This window comes from Molossus molossus, unplaced genomic scaffold (genome assembly GCF_014108415.1).
Source record: "Molossus molossus isolate mMolMol1 unplaced genomic scaffold, mMolMol1.p scaffold_m16_p_17, whole genome shotgun sequence".
NCBI lineage: Eukaryota > Metazoa > Chordata > Mammalia > Chiroptera > Molossidae > Molossus > Molossus molossus.
This window is the reverse complement of record NW_023425352.1, coordinates 2,388,877-2,411,174: the sequence shown is the minus strand read 5'-3', so window position 1 is coordinate 2,411,174 and position 22,298 is coordinate 2,388,877. Positions and strand designations below refer to the sequence as shown.

Below are 22,298 nucleotides of genomic sequence, written 5' to 3'. Positions count from 1 at the left end.
GAGGCGGTTGCCTCGACGACATTTGTCCGGAAACACCGGGCGCGCCGGTGGGGCTGTGATGATGCGTAGGAGTTCGGGGTGAAAGTGGAGAAGCCCGCGGCTCCTCTCGACCTGTGCCCTGGTTTGTGACTTGCGCTGTCCTTTTCAGACTGCCCGCCTCTGGGTCTGGAGACCTTGAAGATCACGGACTTCCAGCTGCACGCGTCCACGGTGAAGCGCTACGGCCTGGGGGCGCACCGAGGGCGGCTCAACATCCAGGTACCAGCGCCCGGAGGGTTCGACCGCGTGCTGCTCGCGCTGGCCACGGACAGGCGCCGGCTCGGGGGCGGGGCCGGCACCCCGCAGGGCATCTAAGGTGCACCCGCGCTGATTGTCACAGCAGGGGTGGCCCGAGACCCCAGATGGGTGTCTCCTTCGAAGAGGGCTCAGTGACCAGGGTGCCACTCACACCAGGCCAGCGGCCCACGTCCATGGCCCTGTCTGGGAAGGGCGGGAGGAGACAGACCAGCCCGTGGGCCCGGGCAGGCCATGCGTGTGTCCCCTCTCCTCCCCACCCGTGCTCCAGCACACGCTCCGCTCCAGGCTGCCCCGGCTCCCCCAGGTCGCACCCTGGCCAGGCACACCGTGTCTGGCCTCCCCCCACCCCAGGCTCAGGGGCCACCGTAACCTTGGCCCTTGTTACTGTCAAGGTCGTGCTCCACCAAGCACGTCCTGACTCCGGGCCTTTCTCAGGCAGGCCCTGCCTGCACCCCTTCCCCTCCACCGGGCCCAGGAGAGAAAATCCTGGGTCTCCTTTGGTATTTGTGACTTTGCGCTGCTCTGACTCATCATAAACGTAGCCGCTGACGCAGCACATGCTCATTCTCCTACGTTCTGGAGGGCAGGGGTCTCACGGGGCTGACTCCTCTGCAGGCTCGGGGGGGGGGCATTGCTTTGCCTTCTCCAGCTTCCTGAGGTGCCTGTTCTTGCTCGTAGCCCTGCGGACCCCTCTCCCACGCACAGGGACCCTGTGATCCTGTCGGGACCATCAGGTTCCGCATCACCTCCTCACCTCCTCCCACCTGGATCGCACCTGCGACCTTCACTCCCCCTGCATGTAACCTCCGCGTTCACGTGTCCCAGGGTTAGCGTGTGGACACTTTGTGCAGGAGGAGCCTTGTCCTGCCCGCCCAGCTCCGGGGCCTGTCCCCTGCGCTCCAGCACCTGCCGACCCGCCCCTCTCGTCTTGGGGTTTGACCGTGCGCTGTCCTGTGCCTTGCTCTAATATTTCACTTTTCTTTCCCCGACTGATTATACGTGGCTGTGTTTCCAAACCCTCTGTGCAAACGCACCCTCTCATCGAGCCTTCTGGGAGGCAGGTGGTCCTTGTATCCCCGCGATGTCAGGGCCATTGAGATGGGGGCCCCCAAGGCTCACAGCTCCCGAGCCAGTGGCAGAGTCGAGCCCACAGCTGCTGTGCTGGGACGAGGTGGACGAGGCCCCTTCCCCGGGGGCTCATGGGCTCGGGCATCTGAGCGTCTGAGCGTCTGAGCAGAGCCCGCACCCTGCTCTTCCCTCCTCCCTGGACACTTGACCGCAGCAGAGGGACTTACCAGACACCCAGCGTCCCACCGCTCGGCTCGGACGAATTCAGGCAGAATGTTTCCAGAACTAACGACTGGAATCCAAAGCGGGTTTAGATATTCTTTCCTCTTACCTTGACAATGGCTATTGAGAAACATGGGCGGATGCAGGGGGCCTCTGTTCTGCGAGGGAAGGTTCTCTCTGAGCTTGAACAGGCGTGACGGGGAGCATCTGTGTGCCTCCAGCGCTGAGCAGACTCGTCCTCCGAGTAAATAAAGTGGGACCCACGCAGGGCTGGGTTCAGCGGGGCATGGGCCGTGCCGGGCGCCCACCAGGAGCTGCCGTCTGATGTCCTGACCCCCTTCCCTGTGGGGGAGGCTGCCCCTCACCCAGGAGGAGGTGTCCCATTCACCACACTTCCGGGCAGAGGCCTGGCTAGTGCTAGGCTGGGGTGGCGTGGGTGGAGGGCTGTGTGCCGTGGGCGGGAACCCCTCCGCGGAGGGACGGGAGGACGGCGGCAGCACAGGTGGACGTGAGTCAGGCGTGCCGAGTTCACACCTCGGCCTTGAGCGTCTAGATTTCAGGCCCTTTGGGACAATCCCCCCCGAGCATTCCCAGGATGTCGAATGGTGACGTCAGGTGACTTCTGATGTGAAAACGTTCACTGGGTCAGCGCCTTCGCTTACAGCCTCTGGTCGCTGCCAGGTGCCCGGGTAAACCCCAGCCCCCAGGGCGGCAGCCCTGTGCATTCCCGCCCGCTCCGTGCTCCTCCGTGGTGGTTGCCTTGCCCCCTGGGGTGCTCCTGGCCCCTCCTTGAGCAGAGGCCCCTTGAGAAGGGGCATTGTCTCCTCCTGTCCCCGCCTCAGGCCCGAAGAGCACCCAGCACACAGGAGTGGCCCCAGGATGTCCGGTGAGGACCCCGTTAAAGCTCAGGTGGAGGCTACTCGATGCCCCACCTTTGCTGGGCCGCGCGGGAGGCCGGCTGCTGGACGGTTGTCCTGCAGGAACACCGGCGGGGTGTCCCTTGTTCCTGGCCATCTCCCTTGCCCTTCACCCGAGGGAGGCGCCCGCCAGGCAGAAACCACGCTCCCTGGGCTGACAGCGTCGCGGGCACACGCTCTGCCTTCCGCGGAGGTGAACACGGGGGTGACGGGAAACACTCACGCTGGTCCTTACAGGGCGCCTTTTGCCCTCAGTGGTATGTCATCTGCCCTAATGCCCTGCGACAAACCTGCCCGTAGGGGTGACGTGGCAGCTTCCCGGCTGGGTCCAGGCCAGCGGCCCCCGTCCCTGGCTCCCGCCCCCAGTGACAGGGTGTGGACCCCGGAGAGCAGTGTTCTCTGCGGCCTGTGTGAGTGGCTTCAGCACCGCTGCGCGGGGAAGGGGTGTCTGGGTGGGCCCTGCTGTTTTCCTGGCCCTCCGGAGCCAGCGCCCACGAAGGTGACCCCACCGAGGACACTCCCAAAGGCAGCTTCCCGCACACGCCACTTTGAACGCAGTTTAACAATCGCCACACCCTGTTCCAGTGAACGGGATTCCGTGTGCCAGGAGCACCAGGTGTCAGAATTAGAGGCCGTGTTTACATGCCCCGGGGCAGGGGCGAGCCAGTCAGTGTGCCCTTTGCTGGCCCGGCTCCACAGGCGTGTACGCAAGGGGTGCACCCAGAACCCGGGCTCGCGGGCTCCATGGTGCTGGGTCTGCTACGGGGCCGAGGGGCCTGGGGCAAGACGCCTGCCTTCGCGGAGGCTCATCTTCCTCAGGAGGGCAAGGCCCCAGGCCCGCTCCGGTGCCTCCGCAGAGCGTGAGGGTCGAAGGCGTAGGGGGAGACCTGTCCTGGGCACTTCTCAAATGCCGCGCGCATGCTGTCCGAGTCCCTGCGCCATCCTACCCCTGTGAAGTGGCCGTCCTTGCGGGGCCTGTGCGGGCCCAGCGCGGAGAGGGCTGCCCCGGACACGTCCCTTCCTCGGACGTCCACTCCTGTAGCGGGGGCGGGCTCTGCCCCATGGCTGTTGGCACTGTTCTCGGTGATTCTTCATGGACCCCCCGCAGGGGACAGGTACAGTTCTTCTTATTGCCTCTGCTACAGAAAACAGACACCTGGGTTGCAGAGTAACTTGGCTAAGACTCCCTGGGGGGGCAGGATGGGCCTCACTCGGCCGACTCCGTGAACCTGCCTGAGTCAGCCGGGGAAGTCTCTGGGCGCGTCTGGGATGCTCGTCCGGCCGCACGTCCCTCTTCCCCGGCAGTGACCTCACCTGGGCTTACTCGTCCGCCACCTTCGCCCAGGGGTGCTCTTGCCGACAGTGTGCGTCTCGTTTTCCTGTGTCTCTTTCCCTGCGTCCCCCATGCTGAGCAGGGCCTGCCCGTGTCTGTGGGTCCTGGACGTCCCTGGGCAGTGGCTGAAAGCTCGGGCCGCCGTGGCCGCTGGGAGGACATCGTCTCGGAGGGGGTGTCGGCTGCTGGGGTGTTTGCTCGGTGACTGGCGACTACGGAACGATGTCATCACGACCCGGAGGTAGCGTGGGTTCACGTGTCATTTTTGCCAGGACATTCCTGTTTTGTGGGACCAGGCACCAGCACCTGACCCGAGGCTGCGCCCAGACAGCTGAGTGCTGAGGTCCGGACAATTCCGTCCCACCCACGGCGCTGGTCCCCCGTCGTCCCCCGTCGTCCTCTGTGCTGCTCGGGCTCCAGCGGCCACGGGCTCTGCTTGTCGTCAGTGCTTTTGCCCATTTTAACCATTTTGCCCCACAACTCGGCAGCTGCCACTCTGCCTCACACCCCTGTGACCAAGCTGCCTTCACCAGGGCCTTTTTTAAGGTCAAATCCTAGCATGATCGCCACGTTAAATTTTTAAAAAACCAACTTCCCTCATCTCCTTAACGGCGCCAGTATGTTTTAGGATGGATTTTTCGAGAGTTCTGATTACAGAGCAGCACAGATGTGCAGCCCACCTTCTCCATGAGCTCGGTGTTTGTAGACACGCTTCTGCGGACGCTGAGCTCGGGCCGAACTGTGTTTGCCGGGTTACAGCAGGGACACCTGTCTTGTCTTCGTCCGCTTGGGCTGCTGCCCGGAAGACTGCAGACCAGCGCCCCGCGCACAGCACTCTTTAGTTCTCGCGGTTCTGAGGCTGAGGAGTCCGAGAGCACGGCACCAGCAGACCGGGTGCGCGGTGCGTCAGCTTCCTGCATGCTTGCTCTTCTCCCGATGGCGGACGGGGCGAGGGAGCTCTCGGGGGGGCCCTTTGCAAGGGCCCTGATCTCATTCAGCAGGCTCCACCCTCATGACCGAGTCCCCTCCCAACGGCCCCACCTCCTAATAGCGTCACCCTGGGCATTCCGTGTCCAGGTGTGGAATTCCAGGGCGCACACATACTCAGTCTACAGCAGTCTCTCGTCCCCATCGGAGGCGTGGGACTTTGAAAGAGTAAACGCGCCTCATCATTCAATTGTACCTTCTCGTTTTCACAAGTGGGATTTTGCTGCTGTCAGTGTAATAGAAGCTGAGAGCAGAAACCCGGTTTAGGTTTCATCAGGACATGAGAACAGATAGATCTTCCAAGAATTCCGGGAGGAGCCCCCGTTCGCAGGGTCGCCGAGGTCTGCCCCCTGACCTTGGGGTGTTCTTGCCGTGTGCCCAGGACCCTCACCCACTAACTAACTCACCGTGAGGCCGTGGTCTCATTGAGGAGAAGCAATCATTGTCCTCTTCTCCGGCAGGAGTCACAGAGGATCAGGAATGAATGATCTGATTCTCAGAGAACATTTTGGTAATGACCCTCTAAAATCAGGCTCGGATCACGTGTCTGTAGTTGGTCTTCGCAGGTGACTCTGTGTTCAGGTGGGTCATTTATTGGCAGCTTGTCACCTGTCCTGTCCTTGTAGAATTCCCTGAGGACCCCAAGAGGTTGTCCATGGCTCATCAACTAAGCAAGGGGGGGTGGGAGGTCAAGGACCACGCCCCTTCCTGCGGGATGTAACCTCAGCTGGGAAGCCTTCAGCAGGTCGTAGCAGACCCGCATTTCACAGGCTGGCTTCAGTTTCGTTCTTAAGACTCTCAGTCGTGGTGAGGATGAGCCTGGTGTGAGCAGAAGACATGAAATACCGAGAACGTGGCTGGAACTCAGCGTTTCGCCGCGATTCCCGCACGAACAGGAATACACGCGAGCTGATGATGCTCAGGCCGGAGTTTCGGATGAGCCAACGTTTTGAGGTCATAAGAAAACACACGGGCGCCGCACGGACACCTCCATGCCTTTGTGGGGCTTGGTCTCGGTCATTGGACACTGTGCCCTGTCTCGCATGTGTTAGAATGACTGTGTTTGACCCCTAGAGACGATCACCGCCGGCACCTCGTTCCTGAGCTAGCGTCTGGGTGCAACAGTAGCGCTTTGGAGCCCGCTCCCGGCACCGCGGGAAGGCACCCCGGCTCCCTCGTGGGCCATTCCCTTGAGGGAATTCTGCAGAGCACCTGGGTGCTGGTCTTAGGACCCCCTTTCAATATGCTGATCGACTTTTTACCTGGAACGAGGAGGAAACCCTTGAAGATGGCCGAGGCCCGTGGCTGCAGGTGTACCCCGCAGGAAGACGGGGCGTCGCTTCTAGGACGCTGAACCGAGTTTTATCCTGCTGACCTGCTGCCCCGCCTCGCCCGGTGTGGAGACCACGTCTGCCCTGGCAGGAAGGACGTGGGCAGCGTCATTTCCTCAGGCATCGCCCATGCCCACCTCCTGCCTCTCACCGGCATCGTTTGTGCCCGGAGTCTTCCGACCCCATAGCCTGTGTGTTCCTGGAACCCCGGTTCTCTGGGTGGCCAGCCTCCCGATGCTCTGCCCGCACAAAGCCTGCAGCGACTCCGCGAGCCCCAGGTGGGGCTGTCTGTGGGCGAGGCGCTGCGGGTCTGGTTTCCAAACCACGGAATGTCCTGCTCGTTCTGATAAAGAGATTCCGTCCTGCACCTGGCCGCGCGGAGCCGTCTGCGAGACAGCGTTTGCCTGCCAGCGTTCTGGAATGCGGGCCATTGGGATTGTTATGGGTATAACAGGACCAAATACTTTACACCGCGGCTCTCTTGGAAAATTCAAAGCGAGTGTTACCGTAACGACGCTGTGTGCCGTTCTTGCTCTCGAGCAGCTTGCGTGGCAGACACAGGAGCTCTGAGCAGAACGGGCCGGAGGGACCGGGCATGAGAGGGGAGGGGGCCGTGCAGCGAGGCCAGGCCACGGGGACTCAAAGTCTGGCTCAGGAATGGGCTCCGGCCCACTGGGCTGTGTGACGTTCCCTTGGCGATTTTATTAAATTTCATTGCGTTATTTAATTTCATCTTCGGTATACAAAGAAATTCTGTTTTAGAGATAAGGAAACTGAAGTCAGGGACTGAATGACCTGCCCTGCCCCACAGCTAGTCAGAGCAGAGCTGAGATTCAGAGCCCGGGTCCTGGTGCAGGGGAGCCCGCGCCCCTTCCCCTGAATCTCAGTGTCCAGGACGACGTCCAGGTGTCTGTCAGCTTTTGGTCTCCCCTGGTGCTTCGTCTTGGGACTCATCTCCCTGACCTCTGGGCTGAGGGCCCCTGGTACCTTGGGGACCCAGCTCGTGGCAGGGCCCAGAGAAATCTGAGGGGTGTAGCAGTCACACCCACAGAAGCTGGTATCCATGCTGCTTCTTCCTTTCCTTCCTTCCTTCCTTCCTTCCTTCCTTCCTTCCTTCCTTCCTTCCTTCCTTCCTTCCTTCCTTCCTTCCTCATTTGACATTTTTGTATTCATCTTCAGATAGAGCAGGAGGGAGAGAGGGAGGAAGAGAGAGAGAGAGAAACATCAATGTGAGAGAGACACATTGAGTAATTGCCACCCACATGACCCCAACTGGGGCTGGGGACACACTGAGACCAAGGTATGTGTCCTTAGTGGGAACCAAACCCGGGACTCTCTGGTCTGCGGGTCGGCACTCTAACTGCTGAGCCATTCTGCTTATATTTTTAAAAACATCTCCCCACACCCCGAAATAGGCCTGCGTCTGTAAAATACCCTTCAGTATAATTCTCTATAAGGTCGAACCTGTTCATTGAGTTTTTTAGCCTCACTTTGGTTGTTTATGTTTCTGCTGACACCCCTCCGGAGCCCTTTGACCGGCTGTATCCTGAATGGGTTGCTTGCTGGGTCTTCTTCACAGAGACTGTCCTGGGCCTTCCGTCACCATCGTCCTGAGCATGCTCTCCAACGCTGGAACCCTTGATTTCTGGATCTGACAGCTTCCTCTTTTTGGTGTTCTGCTTCTTTTTGTGCGGGAAGCACATCCTAGAGGAACTTCCTGGAAATGGTGCACGAGAGAGACATTTTGAGGCTCTTTGAATACGAACATGCTTTTATTTTACTATCACAATTGCGTGATAGTTCGGCTGGGTATAAAATTCCAGGATGAAACGTCTTTCCCTTCAGAATTAAGTCCTTATCCGTCCGTTCTTCTAGCTCTGGATGTCGCCCTTGGGGATTCTGGCGCCATTTTTATTCCTTTGCTTTGTTTTCTGTATTTGTGTTATTAGTAGTTTTTCTCTTTAGAAGCTTTTAGAACCTCCTCTTTATCTCCAATGTGGTAGAGTTTTACAATGATATGCCTTGCTGCGGGACTTGTTTTATTCATTGTACTAGATTCTTAGTGTTTTGGAGACTTGGGACCTACAGATCTGGTCCATTATCTTATAGCATTTTTCAAATAATTTCTTCCCCTAAAAAATCTTCTGAGCTTCTTCCCCTACTCGTCTCATTTTTCTCTTACTGTCTATTGTCATTGGCATGTTTACATTCTAAGAGCTCTTTCTTGTGCAGTATCTTATTCTTTCTGAGACTGTTCTTGTCTCATGCAAGCAAGATGTTCTCTCTCCAGGGATAACAATGTAGTTATTTTAAGGGTTTTCACCTGTTCTCCATTATATTTTTAGTTTCTTTTTTGTTTGTTCTAGGCCTGGCACCACTGTGTCTGGAGTTGGATGGAGAAGGGGAGCTGGGGCATCGCATTGCCCAGTGTGCTGACCCCCACTGAGTGCTCTGTTCTTACTGTGTCCTTGCCCTGCCCTGCTCTGTGTCTGAGCCCAGAGAATTCTGTGGCTTGCTTTTCTATTTTAGAGAAAAAAATCAGATCTTCTCTGGAGTGGGAGTGGGGACATGAGAATCTGTTGTTTTTTAAATATACATTTTTAATAAGTTCCCCGTAGTTAGCCTCATCGCCGCCTCCCAAGGGACCTGAGAATCTAGTTTTCGAGCTTTTTAAGGCTCTGCCTCTTGTAAGGTAGCATTTCCCCCTCTTGCTGAGTCATTCAGGATTCCGCCATCGACTTCTGTCTCAGGTGTTTGCAGCTGGGGTTATAAATGTCTTCTAGTCTCGTCAGAGATCAAGGTTTATCGTGTTTTCTTTGTGTGGGGATATTTTTGAGAGAAGAACACAGGAAAACCAGCATATTTACTCCATCACCTTGAAACGGAAAAGTCCTGTCTGCTCTTAAATGGAGAGTATCGGGTTTCTCTTTGTTATGGCTTTAATACATTTATCCGAAGCAAAATTTAGTCAGTTCGAGGCACTGGTGTTTTTTTTTTTTTTTTTTTTTAAGGTGCAGTAATGGTACATTATAACCTAATTTCCTTGAGAAAATTGCATCAATTCTTCATTTATTTGGTATTGTGCAAATAGTCATTTTGTGTAGTGGAGTTTTCAAGACTAGCTTGTCCTTTAAGGAATTAAACCTTTTTTTAAAAAATTAATTTATTTATTTTTGTTACAGATGTTTCTTCTTTTTCCCCCACTGATTCCCCCTCCCTCTCCCTCCCCGCCCTGTCCCCAGCTTTGTTGTCCATGTCCATTGTTCATGCACACATGCATATAAGTTCTGTGGTTTATCTCTCCCCCACTACCCCCACTTCTGGGGATTGTCAGTCTGTACCCCACTTCCACATCTCTGGGACTACCCCGTTCCTCAGACTGTTATGTTCATTATATTCCACAAATAAGTGAGATCATTGACCCAGTGATTGTACCTCTAGGAATATACCCTAAGAAGCCTGAAACACCAATCAGAAAGAATATATGTACCCCTATATTCGTAGCAGCACTATTTACAAGCTAAGATCTGGAAACAGCCCAAGTGTCCATCAGTAGACGAATGGATAAAAAAGCCTGGTACATGTACACAATGGAGTACTATGCAGCTGTGAGAAAGAAAGATCTCTTATCCTTTGAGACGACATGGAGGGACCTGGAAACTATTATCCTAAGGGAATTAAACCTTTTATTGCAACGACTTCTGATTGAGATTTCTCCAGAACGTATGAAGGATTTCTCTGCATCGGTGAACAGGGAGGAATGCACCCTCCGTTGGTTTCTTGGAGCCATCGTACAAGTGCCATTCATCATGGCGTCGCGGCACTGGTGTTAGTTCAGGAAGGACTCTCCAGTCCCTGACACCTGACTACATTTACCTGACTGTCTAGTGAGCTCAGCAAGGCTGAGATTGAGCAACAGAAACAAAATATCCAGGTTGGCAAACCAGGAACCTTCCATTTGATTCCAGGTCACCGTAGACTGGCCGGATGCCAGGAGGGCCGTCCCTCCAAGCCCTGAGGTCTCGAGGGGCAAGCCCCGGGGCTACACAACTATTCTGCTCTCCTCTGCCCGGCCCATGACCAGGCGCCCTCAGCCTTGGCACGCTGGGCATTTCGCGTGAGCAGTCCCTGGGCGGGGCCGTCCCGCGCACTGGAGAGGTTAGCAGCATCCCTGGCCTTGATCCATTGGCTGCAGGGCACACACCTCGCCCACCTGTGGCAGCCCCAAACGGCTTGGACGGCGACACATGCCCTCTGGGGGCAGCGAGGGCCCCCGGTGAAAACTTCTCGCTACGGGTCTTCTCTTTTCAGAGTCCGTGCCTCTGTCCTGATATTCGAAGTGGGAGAAGTGCGGCAGCGATGAACCGAACGGTACCGTGACCCCGAGACTCTCACAGACGTGAGCCAACATTTCCACGGTCTGCCGGTCGTGGTGTTGAGTCTCCTGTTCACTGACCTTTGCTGAGCACTTTCTGTTGTTGATGATGAGCTCCTGCTGTGTGCTGGGCCCTGTCGTGAGCACAGTGAACCCCTCAGGGCGACGTGATCATTGTCCCCACCTCAGCGGCTGGGGACACCAGGCACCGAGCGTTTGGGCCGATCGTCTGAGTTTACAGTGTGTCCGTGCAAAGGCAGGCGTCCCCCCCGGCAGGGGACGGCAGCGCACACGATGGTGACCAGCACACTGGGCGGTGGTGCCAAGACAGGCTCACGCTGCCCGGGGAGGCGTCAGTTGTGCCAGTCTAAGTGCAGGGAGGCAGGACCGCCGTGCTCGCCCTTACCTCCTGGTCACCCCGGTGACCGCCTGGAGCTGTTCGGGCCGCCGTGTCACGCTGTCGTGAGGAGAGGAGCAGCCACAGAAACGAGTCCGCAGCCGGTCTCCTGGCGGAAGGTGCCGGGGTGTTGCCGGTCACGAATGTGGTGCAGGCTCGCCGCTGGCACGAAGACAGCCCCCGACGAAGAAAGGGAGCGACCGAGCCACTGCCGCCTTCCCGCAGGCTGGGCCGTGAGCCCTGGACGGGCAGTGTCGGGAAATGCGAGGTCTTGCTTGGCGGCGTCACCACCACGTTGACAAAACGCGCTAGCGTCAAGAACCGGCAACACACGCTTGCAAGAATGAGTCTTTCTCTGATGTTCTAGAAGGCAGAGCCTGCAGCACCTCGAGGTCCTCATCACAGACACCCCGTGTGCCATCGGAACCCGAGGTGCCGGTCCATTGGGTCCGGAGGATGCTGACTAAGAGCTGCCTGATTGACCTCGGTGTGGACGGTCATGTTCTCCGAAGACTGGGACACGTCAGCATTCTGACATGCGCCCCAAAGCTCTGTTGAGATGGGCACGAGGAGGACAGGGGGTGGCGCACTGAGGTTTGGTCCTGATGCCGGTGGACGTCACAGGTGCGGTGACAGGGAGAGTTCGGCCAATGGAGCCCTTGGTCACCTTGCTCCTCTGCGGTGGCCAGATTGTCACCTCACCGGGAAGAGAACGGCTTCGCAGGATTTGGGCTGAACGGCGCTGGGAGGAGGGGAAGACGGGCTGGCCTCTCCTCTCTCACGTATCAGCCAGGCCTTGTCCCACCTGGTCACGTTCTCGCGACCCAGCCGTGGGAAACGGGGTTCGTGCAGACAGGGTCTGAGGAAGCCAGCACGTTCCGGAAACCCTCCCTCTTTCCTTTCAGGTTGGGGGTTCTCTCTCCACATGGTGAACGCAGAAGGAAATTCCAAACCAGAAACCTCGCCGACCTTGGAGACTCAGATCAAAGGACTGTGGAAGCGACCGTAGCTCACAGCCCCTTCAGGGACTCGTGCTAATGAATAAATATCACTGGGGGACGCCCCCTGTGCCTCGAGGCTCTCTGCCCGCCCCCAGACCAAGTTCGGGGAGTGGGCTGCATGCTCCTGGCGTCGGCGCCGCCCCCGAGAGGGCACAGGCCCCGTGCGTGCTGACCCCAGGCTCCCTCCTGCCTGGACGCGGAGCCTCCGGAGGGGACGGTCACCTCGTGTCCTCGGCACTGGCGTGTGGGGCTGGTACACAGAGATGTTCTGCGGCAGTCGGGTGGATGAGTAATAGGGAAGCTCGTTAAACTCCATCTTCCCTGCGGGTGAGGAGAGGACCTGTCCTGCAGAGAAGGTTTAACAGGCAGCAGCTCCCTTGACTGACTCAGAATGAGGAGTTCAGGGCACAGTGTGCCTTTTTTTTTAATTCTCACTGGAGGATACTTTCCTATTTATCTTCAGATAGAGTGGGAGGGAGGGAGGGAGAGAGAAACATTAATGTGAGAGGGACACATCGACTGGCTGCCTCCCGCACGACCTGACCAGGGCTGGGGACGAACCGCAACCGAGGACATGTCCTTGACAGGACTTGAACTCGTGACTCATCGGTCCGTGGGCCGACGCTCTAACCGCTGATTCAGACAGGCCCAGGGCACAATGTACTTTTTAAAATCTCCTTTCTCATTCTCTCCCCCCGCCCCCTTAGAAAAGATTTATCTCGATTTCCGTTGGTTCCAGGTCTTTCTGAAGAACACCTGTTTCCTTGCAGGCAGGCGTCAACGAGAATGACTTCTACGACGGGGCGTGGTGCGCGGGGAGAAACGACCTCCATCAGTGGATCGAAGTGGACGCCAGACGTCTGACCCGGTTCACGGGGGTCATCACCCAGGGGAGGAACTCGCTCTGGCTGTAAGTCCGGCCGCACTTGTGCTTCTGTGGGCTCTGTGCCCTGGGCCTGGTGTTCTAGGGTTTGGACAGAGATGAGGCAGTTGCAGGGAGTTGTCAGGTGATGGGCAGAGAGGAGTCAGGTGATGGGCAAGACAGGTGTCGGGTGATGGGCAGACAGGTGTCGGGTGATGGGCAGACAGGTGTCAAGTGATGGGCAGAGGGGAGTCAGGTGATGGGCAGAGGGGAGTCAGGTGATGGGCAGAGGGGAGTCGGGTGATGGGCAGAGGGGAGTCAGGTGATGGGCAGAGGGGAGTCGGGTGATGGGCAGAGATAAAGGGAAGAATGTTGGAATGTGGGCAGGGGGCTGGGTGTACTGTTGACTCAAGTCTCCCGGGGAAGGTGATGCATCTCTTAGAATGACACCCTCCACCTTACAGAGACAGGGAAAAGGATCCATCAGTGGGTTAGGCTGAGTGGACAAAGGTAGAGTCAAAACAATGCTGTTCAGGCAGGTGGCTCCACCCTGGGTCCGTGGCCCGTCGTTGGTGCCCTGTCTGGTGGCCCGAGGACAGCCCGGGGCAGGAACCCCGGACGACAGTGAGCACCAGTAGCAGGGCCTCTTCCAGACTCGGGGGGTGGGGGCCCCTGTCCTGGGTGAGAAGGTGCCAGACTCTGGGGGTGGAGGCCCCTGTCCCGGGTGAGAAGGTGCCAGACTCTGGGGGTGGGGGCCCCTGTCCTGGGTGAGAAGGTGCCAGACTCTGGGGGTGGGGGCCCCTGTCCTGGGCGAGAAGGTGTCAGACTCTGGGGGTGGGGGCCCCTGTCCTGGGTGAGAAGGTGCCAGACTCTGGGGGCTTGGGGGCCCCTGTCCTGGGTGAGAAGGTGCCAGACTCTGGGGGTGGGGGCCGAGGCGGGTTCCCAATCGAGGGGTTACAGAGAAGTTGTGAAGTGGGGGATGGGCCCGCGTGAGGCCCGAGAGCGGGACGGAAGCCCTTCCTGAGTCCAGCTGCGGCAGGGCTGGGCCGTGGCAGGTGACGTGACAGTGATCCGTGGCATGGTCCATACATAGGGCATAGGGTCCAGCTGAAGGAGGGAATTCTGACACCTGCTTAGACACGGACGAACCTTGAGGACATCGTGTGCAGTGCTACAAGCCAGTCACCAAAGGACAGATGTGATCCGAGGGCACAACAGGCAGATTCACAGACACGAAGCAGATGGCGGAGGCCGGGCTGGCGGGAAAGGGAGTCAGAGTGCAGAGGGCATGTATGGAGTTCACTTTGGGGCCGTGGAAAGTTCTGGAGCTGTAAGGGATGGGGGATGGTTGTACGACGATGGGAATGTACTTAGTACCGCTGAATTGCACGCTAACAATGGTTAAAATCGTAAGTGATATGTTACGTATATTTTAATAAGTTATTAAGTATGTTACTATAATATATGAAAAAATATAAGTGCAAATATGTCCCCTCTCCCCAGATAACCTCCTCACCTCAGCCCAGGGCTGGAGACGGAGTCCACATTTGCCGTCAGATTACAGGTGCAATCATGTTATTTTTAAGTTGACACGTCCCGGTGACATTTCCACGCTGTTACTCAGGCTCCGTAATGATCATGTTTAATAGCCGTCATTTACCCGCCAGGCCTCCGTTGGCTGCTCTCACAGGGCATTTTGCAAGAAAGCTTTTTCCATACGCTTCTCTCCCTTGGAGTCATTTCCGCCGCACACGGTTCCGGAGCCGGGGATCCGGCGTTTCACACTCGCTCCCACGTCTGTGTTCGTGCGTCACGTTCGATCCGCTGGGCTGGCACGTGTTGGTCGCCGCGGGTGTTCCTGGGCTGTGTCTCTGCTCGGCGGCTCGTTCCCCTGACAGTATTCTCACTGTTCAGATTCGGGGAGGCCAGCGTTTCAAACGAAACGAAGTTGAATTGCTCGAGGAGGTTGGAAATGCGGAGAGAAAGGCTGGTTCGAGGTGATCCCGGACAGAGCCGGGCCGGCCCTTGCTGCTGGGACGTCAGCCCGGCTGACACCGCTCCTAGCGACCATGGTGACTGGGTGAGAAAGGACTCGGCTTAGGGGCGCCGGTCACTTTCCCTGTCCCCCCGAACTCCAGAGGGCTCGGCTGAGCCAGAGGCCGAGCGGAACAATGTTTTCTTTGACTCAGCAGCGGGCGGAACATCTCAGAGGCAAGGCAACGGATCGAATTGCGTTTAAGGGGCGGTTTATTTTTTAAACGTCTCCGAGCCTTTCAAGTCAGACATTCTTCAAGGACAAGGACAGATGGCTCCTGAAATAGCTCTGTCTGCAGGCAGGACTGAAGAGAAGACAGGGCGAGGACGCATTCTGGTGTCTGAGTCCTTTCCCAGAAGCATGAGAGACCTGGGGCACTGAGGTCTCTCCCAGCGTGACCTCAGAAAGCATGTCGGCCAGAGAGGCCATCGCAACCTAGTGGTGACGAGGACAGTGGCGCCTCGTTCTCTCTCCCCGGGACATCCGTGCTCCCGCCGTGCCCAGCACAGGCATCCGTGGCACTGATTCTAGTACCCTCCTCACTGGCCCCCGTGTCTCGCCCGTCTGAGCCCTTGAGGACGGACGCCGTGCCGTGGTCATGTGTCTCCGAAACCTTGCCGAGTCCCAGGCATCTGCGAGATGCTCGATCCATGAATCTTTGATGAGTTCACAGGGTGAGGAAGGAACAAATCGACGCAGGTTCTTTCGCACCGAACAGTAGTGATTTAATGACTCTGTGAATGACAGAGCCGGGAGCACACTCAGGTGCAGGGGGGGGAGTGACAAAGGTCTCTGGAGGAGGATGACACGGGAACGTGGTTTTGGGGTCACCTCATGGCTCCTCTTGTTGGATGTCAGAGCTTCCCTCTGCGAACCTCTCTAAGTAACTGTTCTCTATCTCATAAAGATGTGGTAGAGGTTAAATGACACTCTTCTAGCGTTTTATTTATTTATTTAAAAGATGTTTTTCTTTATTGATATATTAGAGAGAGAGGAAGGGAGAGAGAGATGGAAACATCGATGAGAGAGAACAGCAATGGGCCGCCTCCTGCACGCCCCCCACTGGGGATCAGGCCCACAACCTGGGCATGTGCCCTGACCGGGAATCGAACCAGCGACCTCTAGGTGAGTGGGTCGACGCTCAACCACTGAGCCACACCGGCTGGGCTCTTCTGGCGTTTTAAAATGACCCAGCACATAGTAAGTGCTCAATAAAGGGTCATTTGTTCCCTCTGCTCCAGTAGTTTTCAAGCTGTGTCTTCCCTTAGACAAACGCGTCCGTGGACGTGGAGAATACAAACAAGTGTGGCTGGTCTGTGTGAATCTGGGGGTGGGTGTGTTGCCGCCCCCCACCCCCCAGCATCCCTGGAGGACACATTCATCCTTGCGTCACTATGTAACAAGCATAGACACACCTCGAGGGCGCGTCTCTGCAGTGACAGCCCCGCCAACTCCCAATGCTGATGCTACTTCCCATGCCCGCCCCCGGGGTGATGGGCAGGAGCTGCTTTTCCTGCTTAGATGTGCAGAGCGCACCCCGTCTCCCAGGGCTGATGACTCAGAAATGGAAGGGAAAGGGGTCGCTGGCCCCTTGGGGTTGGCCAGATGGGTGTTGCTGTTTACAAATGGCTTCTGTCTGGTTGGGGAGACACAGAGCCCTGCATTTACGGTACAGACGCACCCCACTTCATCGCGCCCCCTGATGTTGCTTTTTTTACGGATTGAAGGCAAGACCCCCCACCGTCAGAAAGGTTTGGACTTGCTTAGTTGAGATGCCGGCTTACTTACGCAGGGGGCTGGAGCCCAGCCGTCAGTATATCTTTGAGGGCCACTCATACTTCGCACTTAGAGGACTTTCGAAGTTCTCCTTTTTAGGTGAACATCCATCTTATTTGTTCACCATGTTCTCTTTATGTATGTGAGGATTCGGTCATATGCTGTGGGACCCTCTGTGTCTGCACCCAGGACACAAAGGTGACAAGGAGTGTCACCTGCAGGGCGCTGTTGGCTGGGGGAGCCCCACATGACGAGGGTCCCCTGGAATCGGCAGGGTCCATGCCGACGGGGGCTCGGCTGCCCCAGACCCTGCGTCCGGGCGGAAGGCAGGTCCCAAGGCTCAGCCGTCTCCATAACTAGTTCCTAACCTAGTGGGACGGAAACCCTGTGACTCTAGTTTTAGTATTTTCAAGTCACTCGTGCTGTTTGACCGTAACAAGATACACTTGTTTTCCTGACATCGAAGACTTTCTATTTTTCACTGATGCAAATTATCCTCCCCCACGGACTGCACTTTGGTGAAACGTTGGTGCACGAACAAAAGCCAGTCTTTCATTTGGGGGGTCCCTGATTTTTAACTGTGTTAGATGTGTGAGTGGATCGGGTATGATCAGGGCGATGATGGAGAAGCTGATTATTCCGCCCAAGGTGAGTAGATGCTTCTAACGACTTGGGCGAAATACAGGCAATTTAAAATAACCGAATATTTTCCGTTTTCATTGTTTAATGAACAGATGATCGTCATTATCTCTCGGGGGTCTGTAAATGTGCCCTGCGAGGGAGGGGCAGCTGACTGTGAGTTTGTAGGGCGAGGGCTGGGGAAGGTCGACCAGCTGGCTGACTGTTTAGCTGGCGGGCGGAGAATCGGAGGGACCGGGGGTCTGCCTGAGCCGGTGACCGGCAGGTGGTGCAGCCCCAGCCTGAAGAAGGGGCTGTCGTTTGGGGAGATCTCAGCGGAGATTCCGAATTGAGCTTCCCTCCGAGAACCCTGACAGGGAAGGAAGGGAGTGGCCGAGGTGTGAGCCCGGAGGAAGACAAGGCCAAAGAAAGGCCTGTTCCGGTTTCCTCCTGGAGGTCAGCTGTGTTCACAGGAGGGGACGGTGCCCATGGGCAGGTCCTGGAGGGTGTGGGTGGCGGTGGGATGTGGGGCTGACGTGGGTGAGGGGCCTGCTGTGGAGGGAGGAGGGCGTCCTGGTCCCCAGAGATGCTAAAGGTGGGGGACTAACTCTGGGGGGACTCAGCCTTCACACCAGGGGGATTTATGTCCCTGGGGAAGTTGGAGATGGGTCCTCTGCAAACTGAGCACGGCAGGGTTCAGGGCGGGGACAGGAAGGACAGGGGCTCCCGTCCAGGGGCAGGGAGCGCTCCGCTGGAGCCGGAGACATTCGGCCCTGAGGCTCTTGGTCCACCAGGGGGCGGGAAGTCCAGCTGTGCAGCTGGAAGAGGTCCAGGGACGGGTCGTGGTGTCCTCCCGGGCTGCTTGGGAAGGAGCCGGAGCCTGGGGGACGATTCCCTGGGGGCGGAGGCCAGGGTCAGAGGCCCCCGGGGAGATGAGGCTTCAGAAGTGATGGAGGGCTGGTGGGGAGGGCAGTGGCCATCCGAGGACTCCAGGGGCAGCAGAGCGGATGCCTGGGGTCAGGAGGCCGTGAGCAGGGTCAGAGGCGAGCAGACGTCTGGGAATCTTGAGGCTGCGGGTTAGTGATTCACACCGTCCCTGTTGGAAGAGTCCCCAGGACACGCTGGGCCCTGGCTCAGGAGGAGAGGAGGCAGCTGGAGAGAGGGTGGGGTCTGACCGAGAAGGGGGTGAAGGAGAGAAGAGGAGGCGCTAAATAAAGAAGCAGCTGAGGGATGTTGGTGCAGAGACCAGGGATGGAGATGGACCCTCCCCAGTGGACTTCCGCCCGGTGGCTGGACTTCTGGGTCCCCAGTGAGAAATATTCACCGGGTTCCTCTCTTTCTCTTCAACTTCGTCTGGTGTTTGCTCCCAGAGGACGGACCCTGGTCTTTCTCATCCCCCCGGTGGCTCTGGGCCCCAACGTGGCAGGGCCGGGCAGGGGCGGGGGAGGGGCGCCGGCGGGAGCAGGAGCCCGGGAGGCCGCCAGGCAGCCCCTGGAAGCCGAGCCCAGGGGAGGCAGCTGTGCTCCATCCGTCATCTGCTCGTCTGCTCCGAGGAGGGGGTGTGTGTGTTCAGACTGTCACGCGGCGTCTCCTCCATTACTGACAAAGTGACATGTTGGCACCTGTGGGGGCTGGAGAGACAGAAGTTCCCAAACTCCTTTCCGACCTTTCTGAAAACTGCCGGCTGCGAGTTTGGCATGGAAATAGCAATGTTTCAATGAAAACATCTCCAAGTTCAAGTAGAAGGCCAGTGTGCGATCGTGTCTTCATTTTTAGTTGCCTTCAGCAGAGCAGAGAAAGTTACTTGAAAGCGAATCAAGCTCCCGCGTACAGCTGCGGGGCTCACTTTGGTTTTCCGGGTGCCGCTGACTGAGGAATGGTTCTCGGAGGGTGACATCTCCGAACGGAAAACAACCCCAGACTTCCTTCCTGGTGATCAAGCTTCCTGCTGTATTCAAGGTCCTTGTCCCCTGGTTCCGACCCCTCCGGAAACTTGCTGGACACTCCTGCCTTTATTTCGTGTTTCCTGGTGGAGGGGCCCTCACTCCTTGACCCGCATGGTCCTGTGTGGACTGGCTCTGTCCACCTGTCTGATCTTATTCCCTTTTCCTCCCTAAGCCCAGGAGCCTCCTCTTTATTATGCAGATACAGCAGCACGATCCTGCCCCAGGCCCTTTGCACCTGTCATTCTCTCTGCATCATGGACTAACCCTCCCAGCATTCACAGGCTTTCTTCTGAAACCCACCCCCCGTCACTCCACCTCCTCACTGGGCTTTATTTAATGGCCTATTTGTCTGTGTGTGTGCCGATGCCACCCTCAGGGAGCAGGCAGGGCCCGGTCCTTGTTTGCCACTGGTCCCGGCGCTAAATGAGTCCCCTACTCAGGGAAGCTCTCTAGGGCACCTCTCTTGACTCCGTCCTCTCAGGGGCCAGGCCACAGCCCCACCAGCCCAGGGTCTGCCTGGCACAGAGGGTTCTCGGTGCGTGGACCACCCGGAGGAGATGTGCCTCACCCCCTGTGGGGTCAGCTCTCGGCTGCTCGGACGTCCTTCCTTCCAGATACCCGGGTGCCCACCTGGTGCGAGAGCGGAGCACAGATATCCGAGTGAGACTGGACCCCAGTCCTCCCTGGTCACGTGGTCCTGGGTGTGTTTCTGAGCTTTCCTGCGCCTCGGTTTCTTCATCTGCGAAATGGCGATGATAGTCCTGCCGCCTAGGATTGCTGTGGGGTTGAGTGAATCAATAATCAGGCAGTTCGGAGAGTCCTCGGCGTGTGGTGAGCGCCCTGAAAGGTCTTCCCCGCACTGTCTTCTTAGGGTTCCTTTCCTCGGGGGGCTCCTGCTCACATGCCAGCCCCCCCCCTTTCCTCCCTCCGGCCAATGCTCTGGGCGAGCTCAGACCACTCTCTCCTCTCTGAGGGCCCTGGCTCCCTGTGGGTGGTCTTGGCATTTTCAGCCGGGAGGCCTGAGTGGGTGGGGGGCCCAGGTGGTCTTCTCACCCCCAAGCCTCTCTTTCCTGGTACATCAGGGCGCATGGAAGACATGGGCATGTGCTGGACACAGCAGATGCCCAGTGAACCGCGGCTGCTACTGTTCACAAAGGGGCCTGGTCACACCCCTTGCTTCCTCGAGCCCCAGGCCTCTGCCATCTGCTGCCCGGACCTCCTGCGCCCCCGGAGAGCACCTGGGGAGACTTTAGGACTGAGCCGGTCACATTGCAGCTGGCAAATCGACCCAGACGTCCTGCTGACATACCCCTGCGGAGCGTCTGCGCCCTGTTGAGATCAGTTTGGCTGGCAGGACATTTCTGACCTAGAAGCACGGTGGTCCCCTGCCCTGGGGTGCTGGCACTTTGCCTCAGCCCCCGTGATGCTCCCAGAGTCTGCCAGGAAGGTCCCTCCTTGTCCCCATTGCCTGGACAAGGAAACAGGTTGGGAGAGTCTGGGGAACTTGGTTTCTCTCTCTGCCTCACAGGGAACATAAGCGTCCTTTGCTCCTTCCTCGCCGTGACCGTCCCTCCTGGTTTCCCCCTGTGCTGGGGCCCTGAGCCCCGAGAACGGACTCGTGTGCACGTGATCTGAGCCCTTCTGAGGCGGGGTCCGGGGACACTGCAGGGCTGTCTCCAGCCAACCTGCCCATCAGACGCAGCAGGCACCGGGCCTGAGGCCTCGAGACCTGTCGGGGCCCAAGAAAGTGTTTAATTTCTTTTACAATCTGGAGAAAATAAATGAACTTCTAAGGCCGAAGAAAGCGATTTAACGTACAGTGTCAATATCGTCATCTCTGTACCCACACAGTCCACCAGATGTGGTTTTCAGCACTTTTTGTGGAAGAAAGCTCGTGTGTGGTTGGCAGAACAGTGGCCCAGAAGTGCCAGCGTCCTGGTCCCCAGAACCTGTGGATGTTCTGTCACGTGGCAGAGCCTTCCAGGGTTCAGATGCAATTAAGGGTGCTGGTCAGCTGACCTTAAAATGAGGAGATGACCTGGCCTCTCTGGGGGCTCACGGTCATCACAGGGTCCTTGACGGTGGAAGAGGGAGGTGGGAGAGACCCAGAGAGGGGGCACTGGGCGCATGCCCACTGCTGGCTTGGAGGGTGCAGGGGGGGCCACGGCGGGGACTGTGGGTGCCGCGAGGAGCTGAGAAATGCCGGGAAACCGATTCTTCTCGACTCCCAGAGGGGAGACAGCCCCGCGGACACCCTGACCGTAGGCTCCCGAGCCCCAGACCTGTAAGACGGTGGGTGGGTGCTGGCGAAGCCACGGCGTGGGCAGCGAGCTCACAGCCGCCGTGGAGGCTCGTACCCAGGATGGCGAGCTGCCCGGGGCCCACGCCTCTGCCCTCGAGGCCGGTCAGAGGCCTCCACGCTCGGCACGCTCTCCGACCGAACAGAGTCGCCCGACGCGGGCCCCTCGAGCCATTTCTGTCCCTTTCTCCTCAGCCTTCCGTATTCGGGGGACTTCGGTGGCTTCTCTTCCCTTTTCGTTCTGTGCGGTGGCGCTTCTCGCCTGGGAGCCGCCTCACCCCCCACATTTATTGGACTTGGCCCCCAAACTGGCATTTCCCCCGTCTTTCCTGGTAGACGATTTTACCGGAGGTGATGGAAAATAGATAATGTTTCTAAGTCTACAGCATTCCGTCCAGCGGTGTGCATTCCCTCAACGCCATGGTAACCGGTCCGGAGGGAAAATGCACGAATCCCTGGGCTGCAGAGCCTGTGACTCCCCGGCGTGGTCTGCAGAGGGGCGGGCACCGCAGGGAACCAGACCAGGATGCGCTCCCGACCCGGCGCGTAGGAGAAACATGAAACTTTGTTTTCCTGTCGTTTCTAGAAGCGACTAAGGCGAGACTGCAGCTCTGGGGCCGGCGCTGCCAAACTCTATCCGGGCAGTGCCAGCTCCTCTCAGCTCCAGCAGAAACTTGGCCGGACGCTAGGACAGCCCGACTCTCCTCTGCCTGGAGGGGGTCCGAGGCTCTCCCCGCTGCATGGGAAGGGGGTCCAAGGGCTCTCCCTGCTGCATGGGAAGGGGGTCCGACGGCTCTCCCTGCTGTATGAGAAGGGGGTCCGACGGCTCTCCCT

The 22,298-nt window shown here is 57.9% G+C and overlaps 1 protein-coding gene across 1 annotated transcript in view; it reads left to right on the top strand.

The window, feature by feature from the left end:
- The window catches only part of CPXM2 (carboxypeptidase X, M14 family member 2), an 89,579-nt gene that overhangs the window by 16,859 nt on the left and 50,422 nt on the right, over window positions 1–22,298 (top strand). Inside the window, exons 3-4 of the mRNA XM_036265158.1 lie at window positions 149–258; window positions 12,699–12,838. Of these exons, the coding sequence (XP_036121051.1) occupies window positions 149–258; window positions 12,699–12,838 (250 nt within the window). The remainder of the gene's footprint in view (window positions 1–148; window positions 259–12,698; window positions 12,839–22,298) is intronic.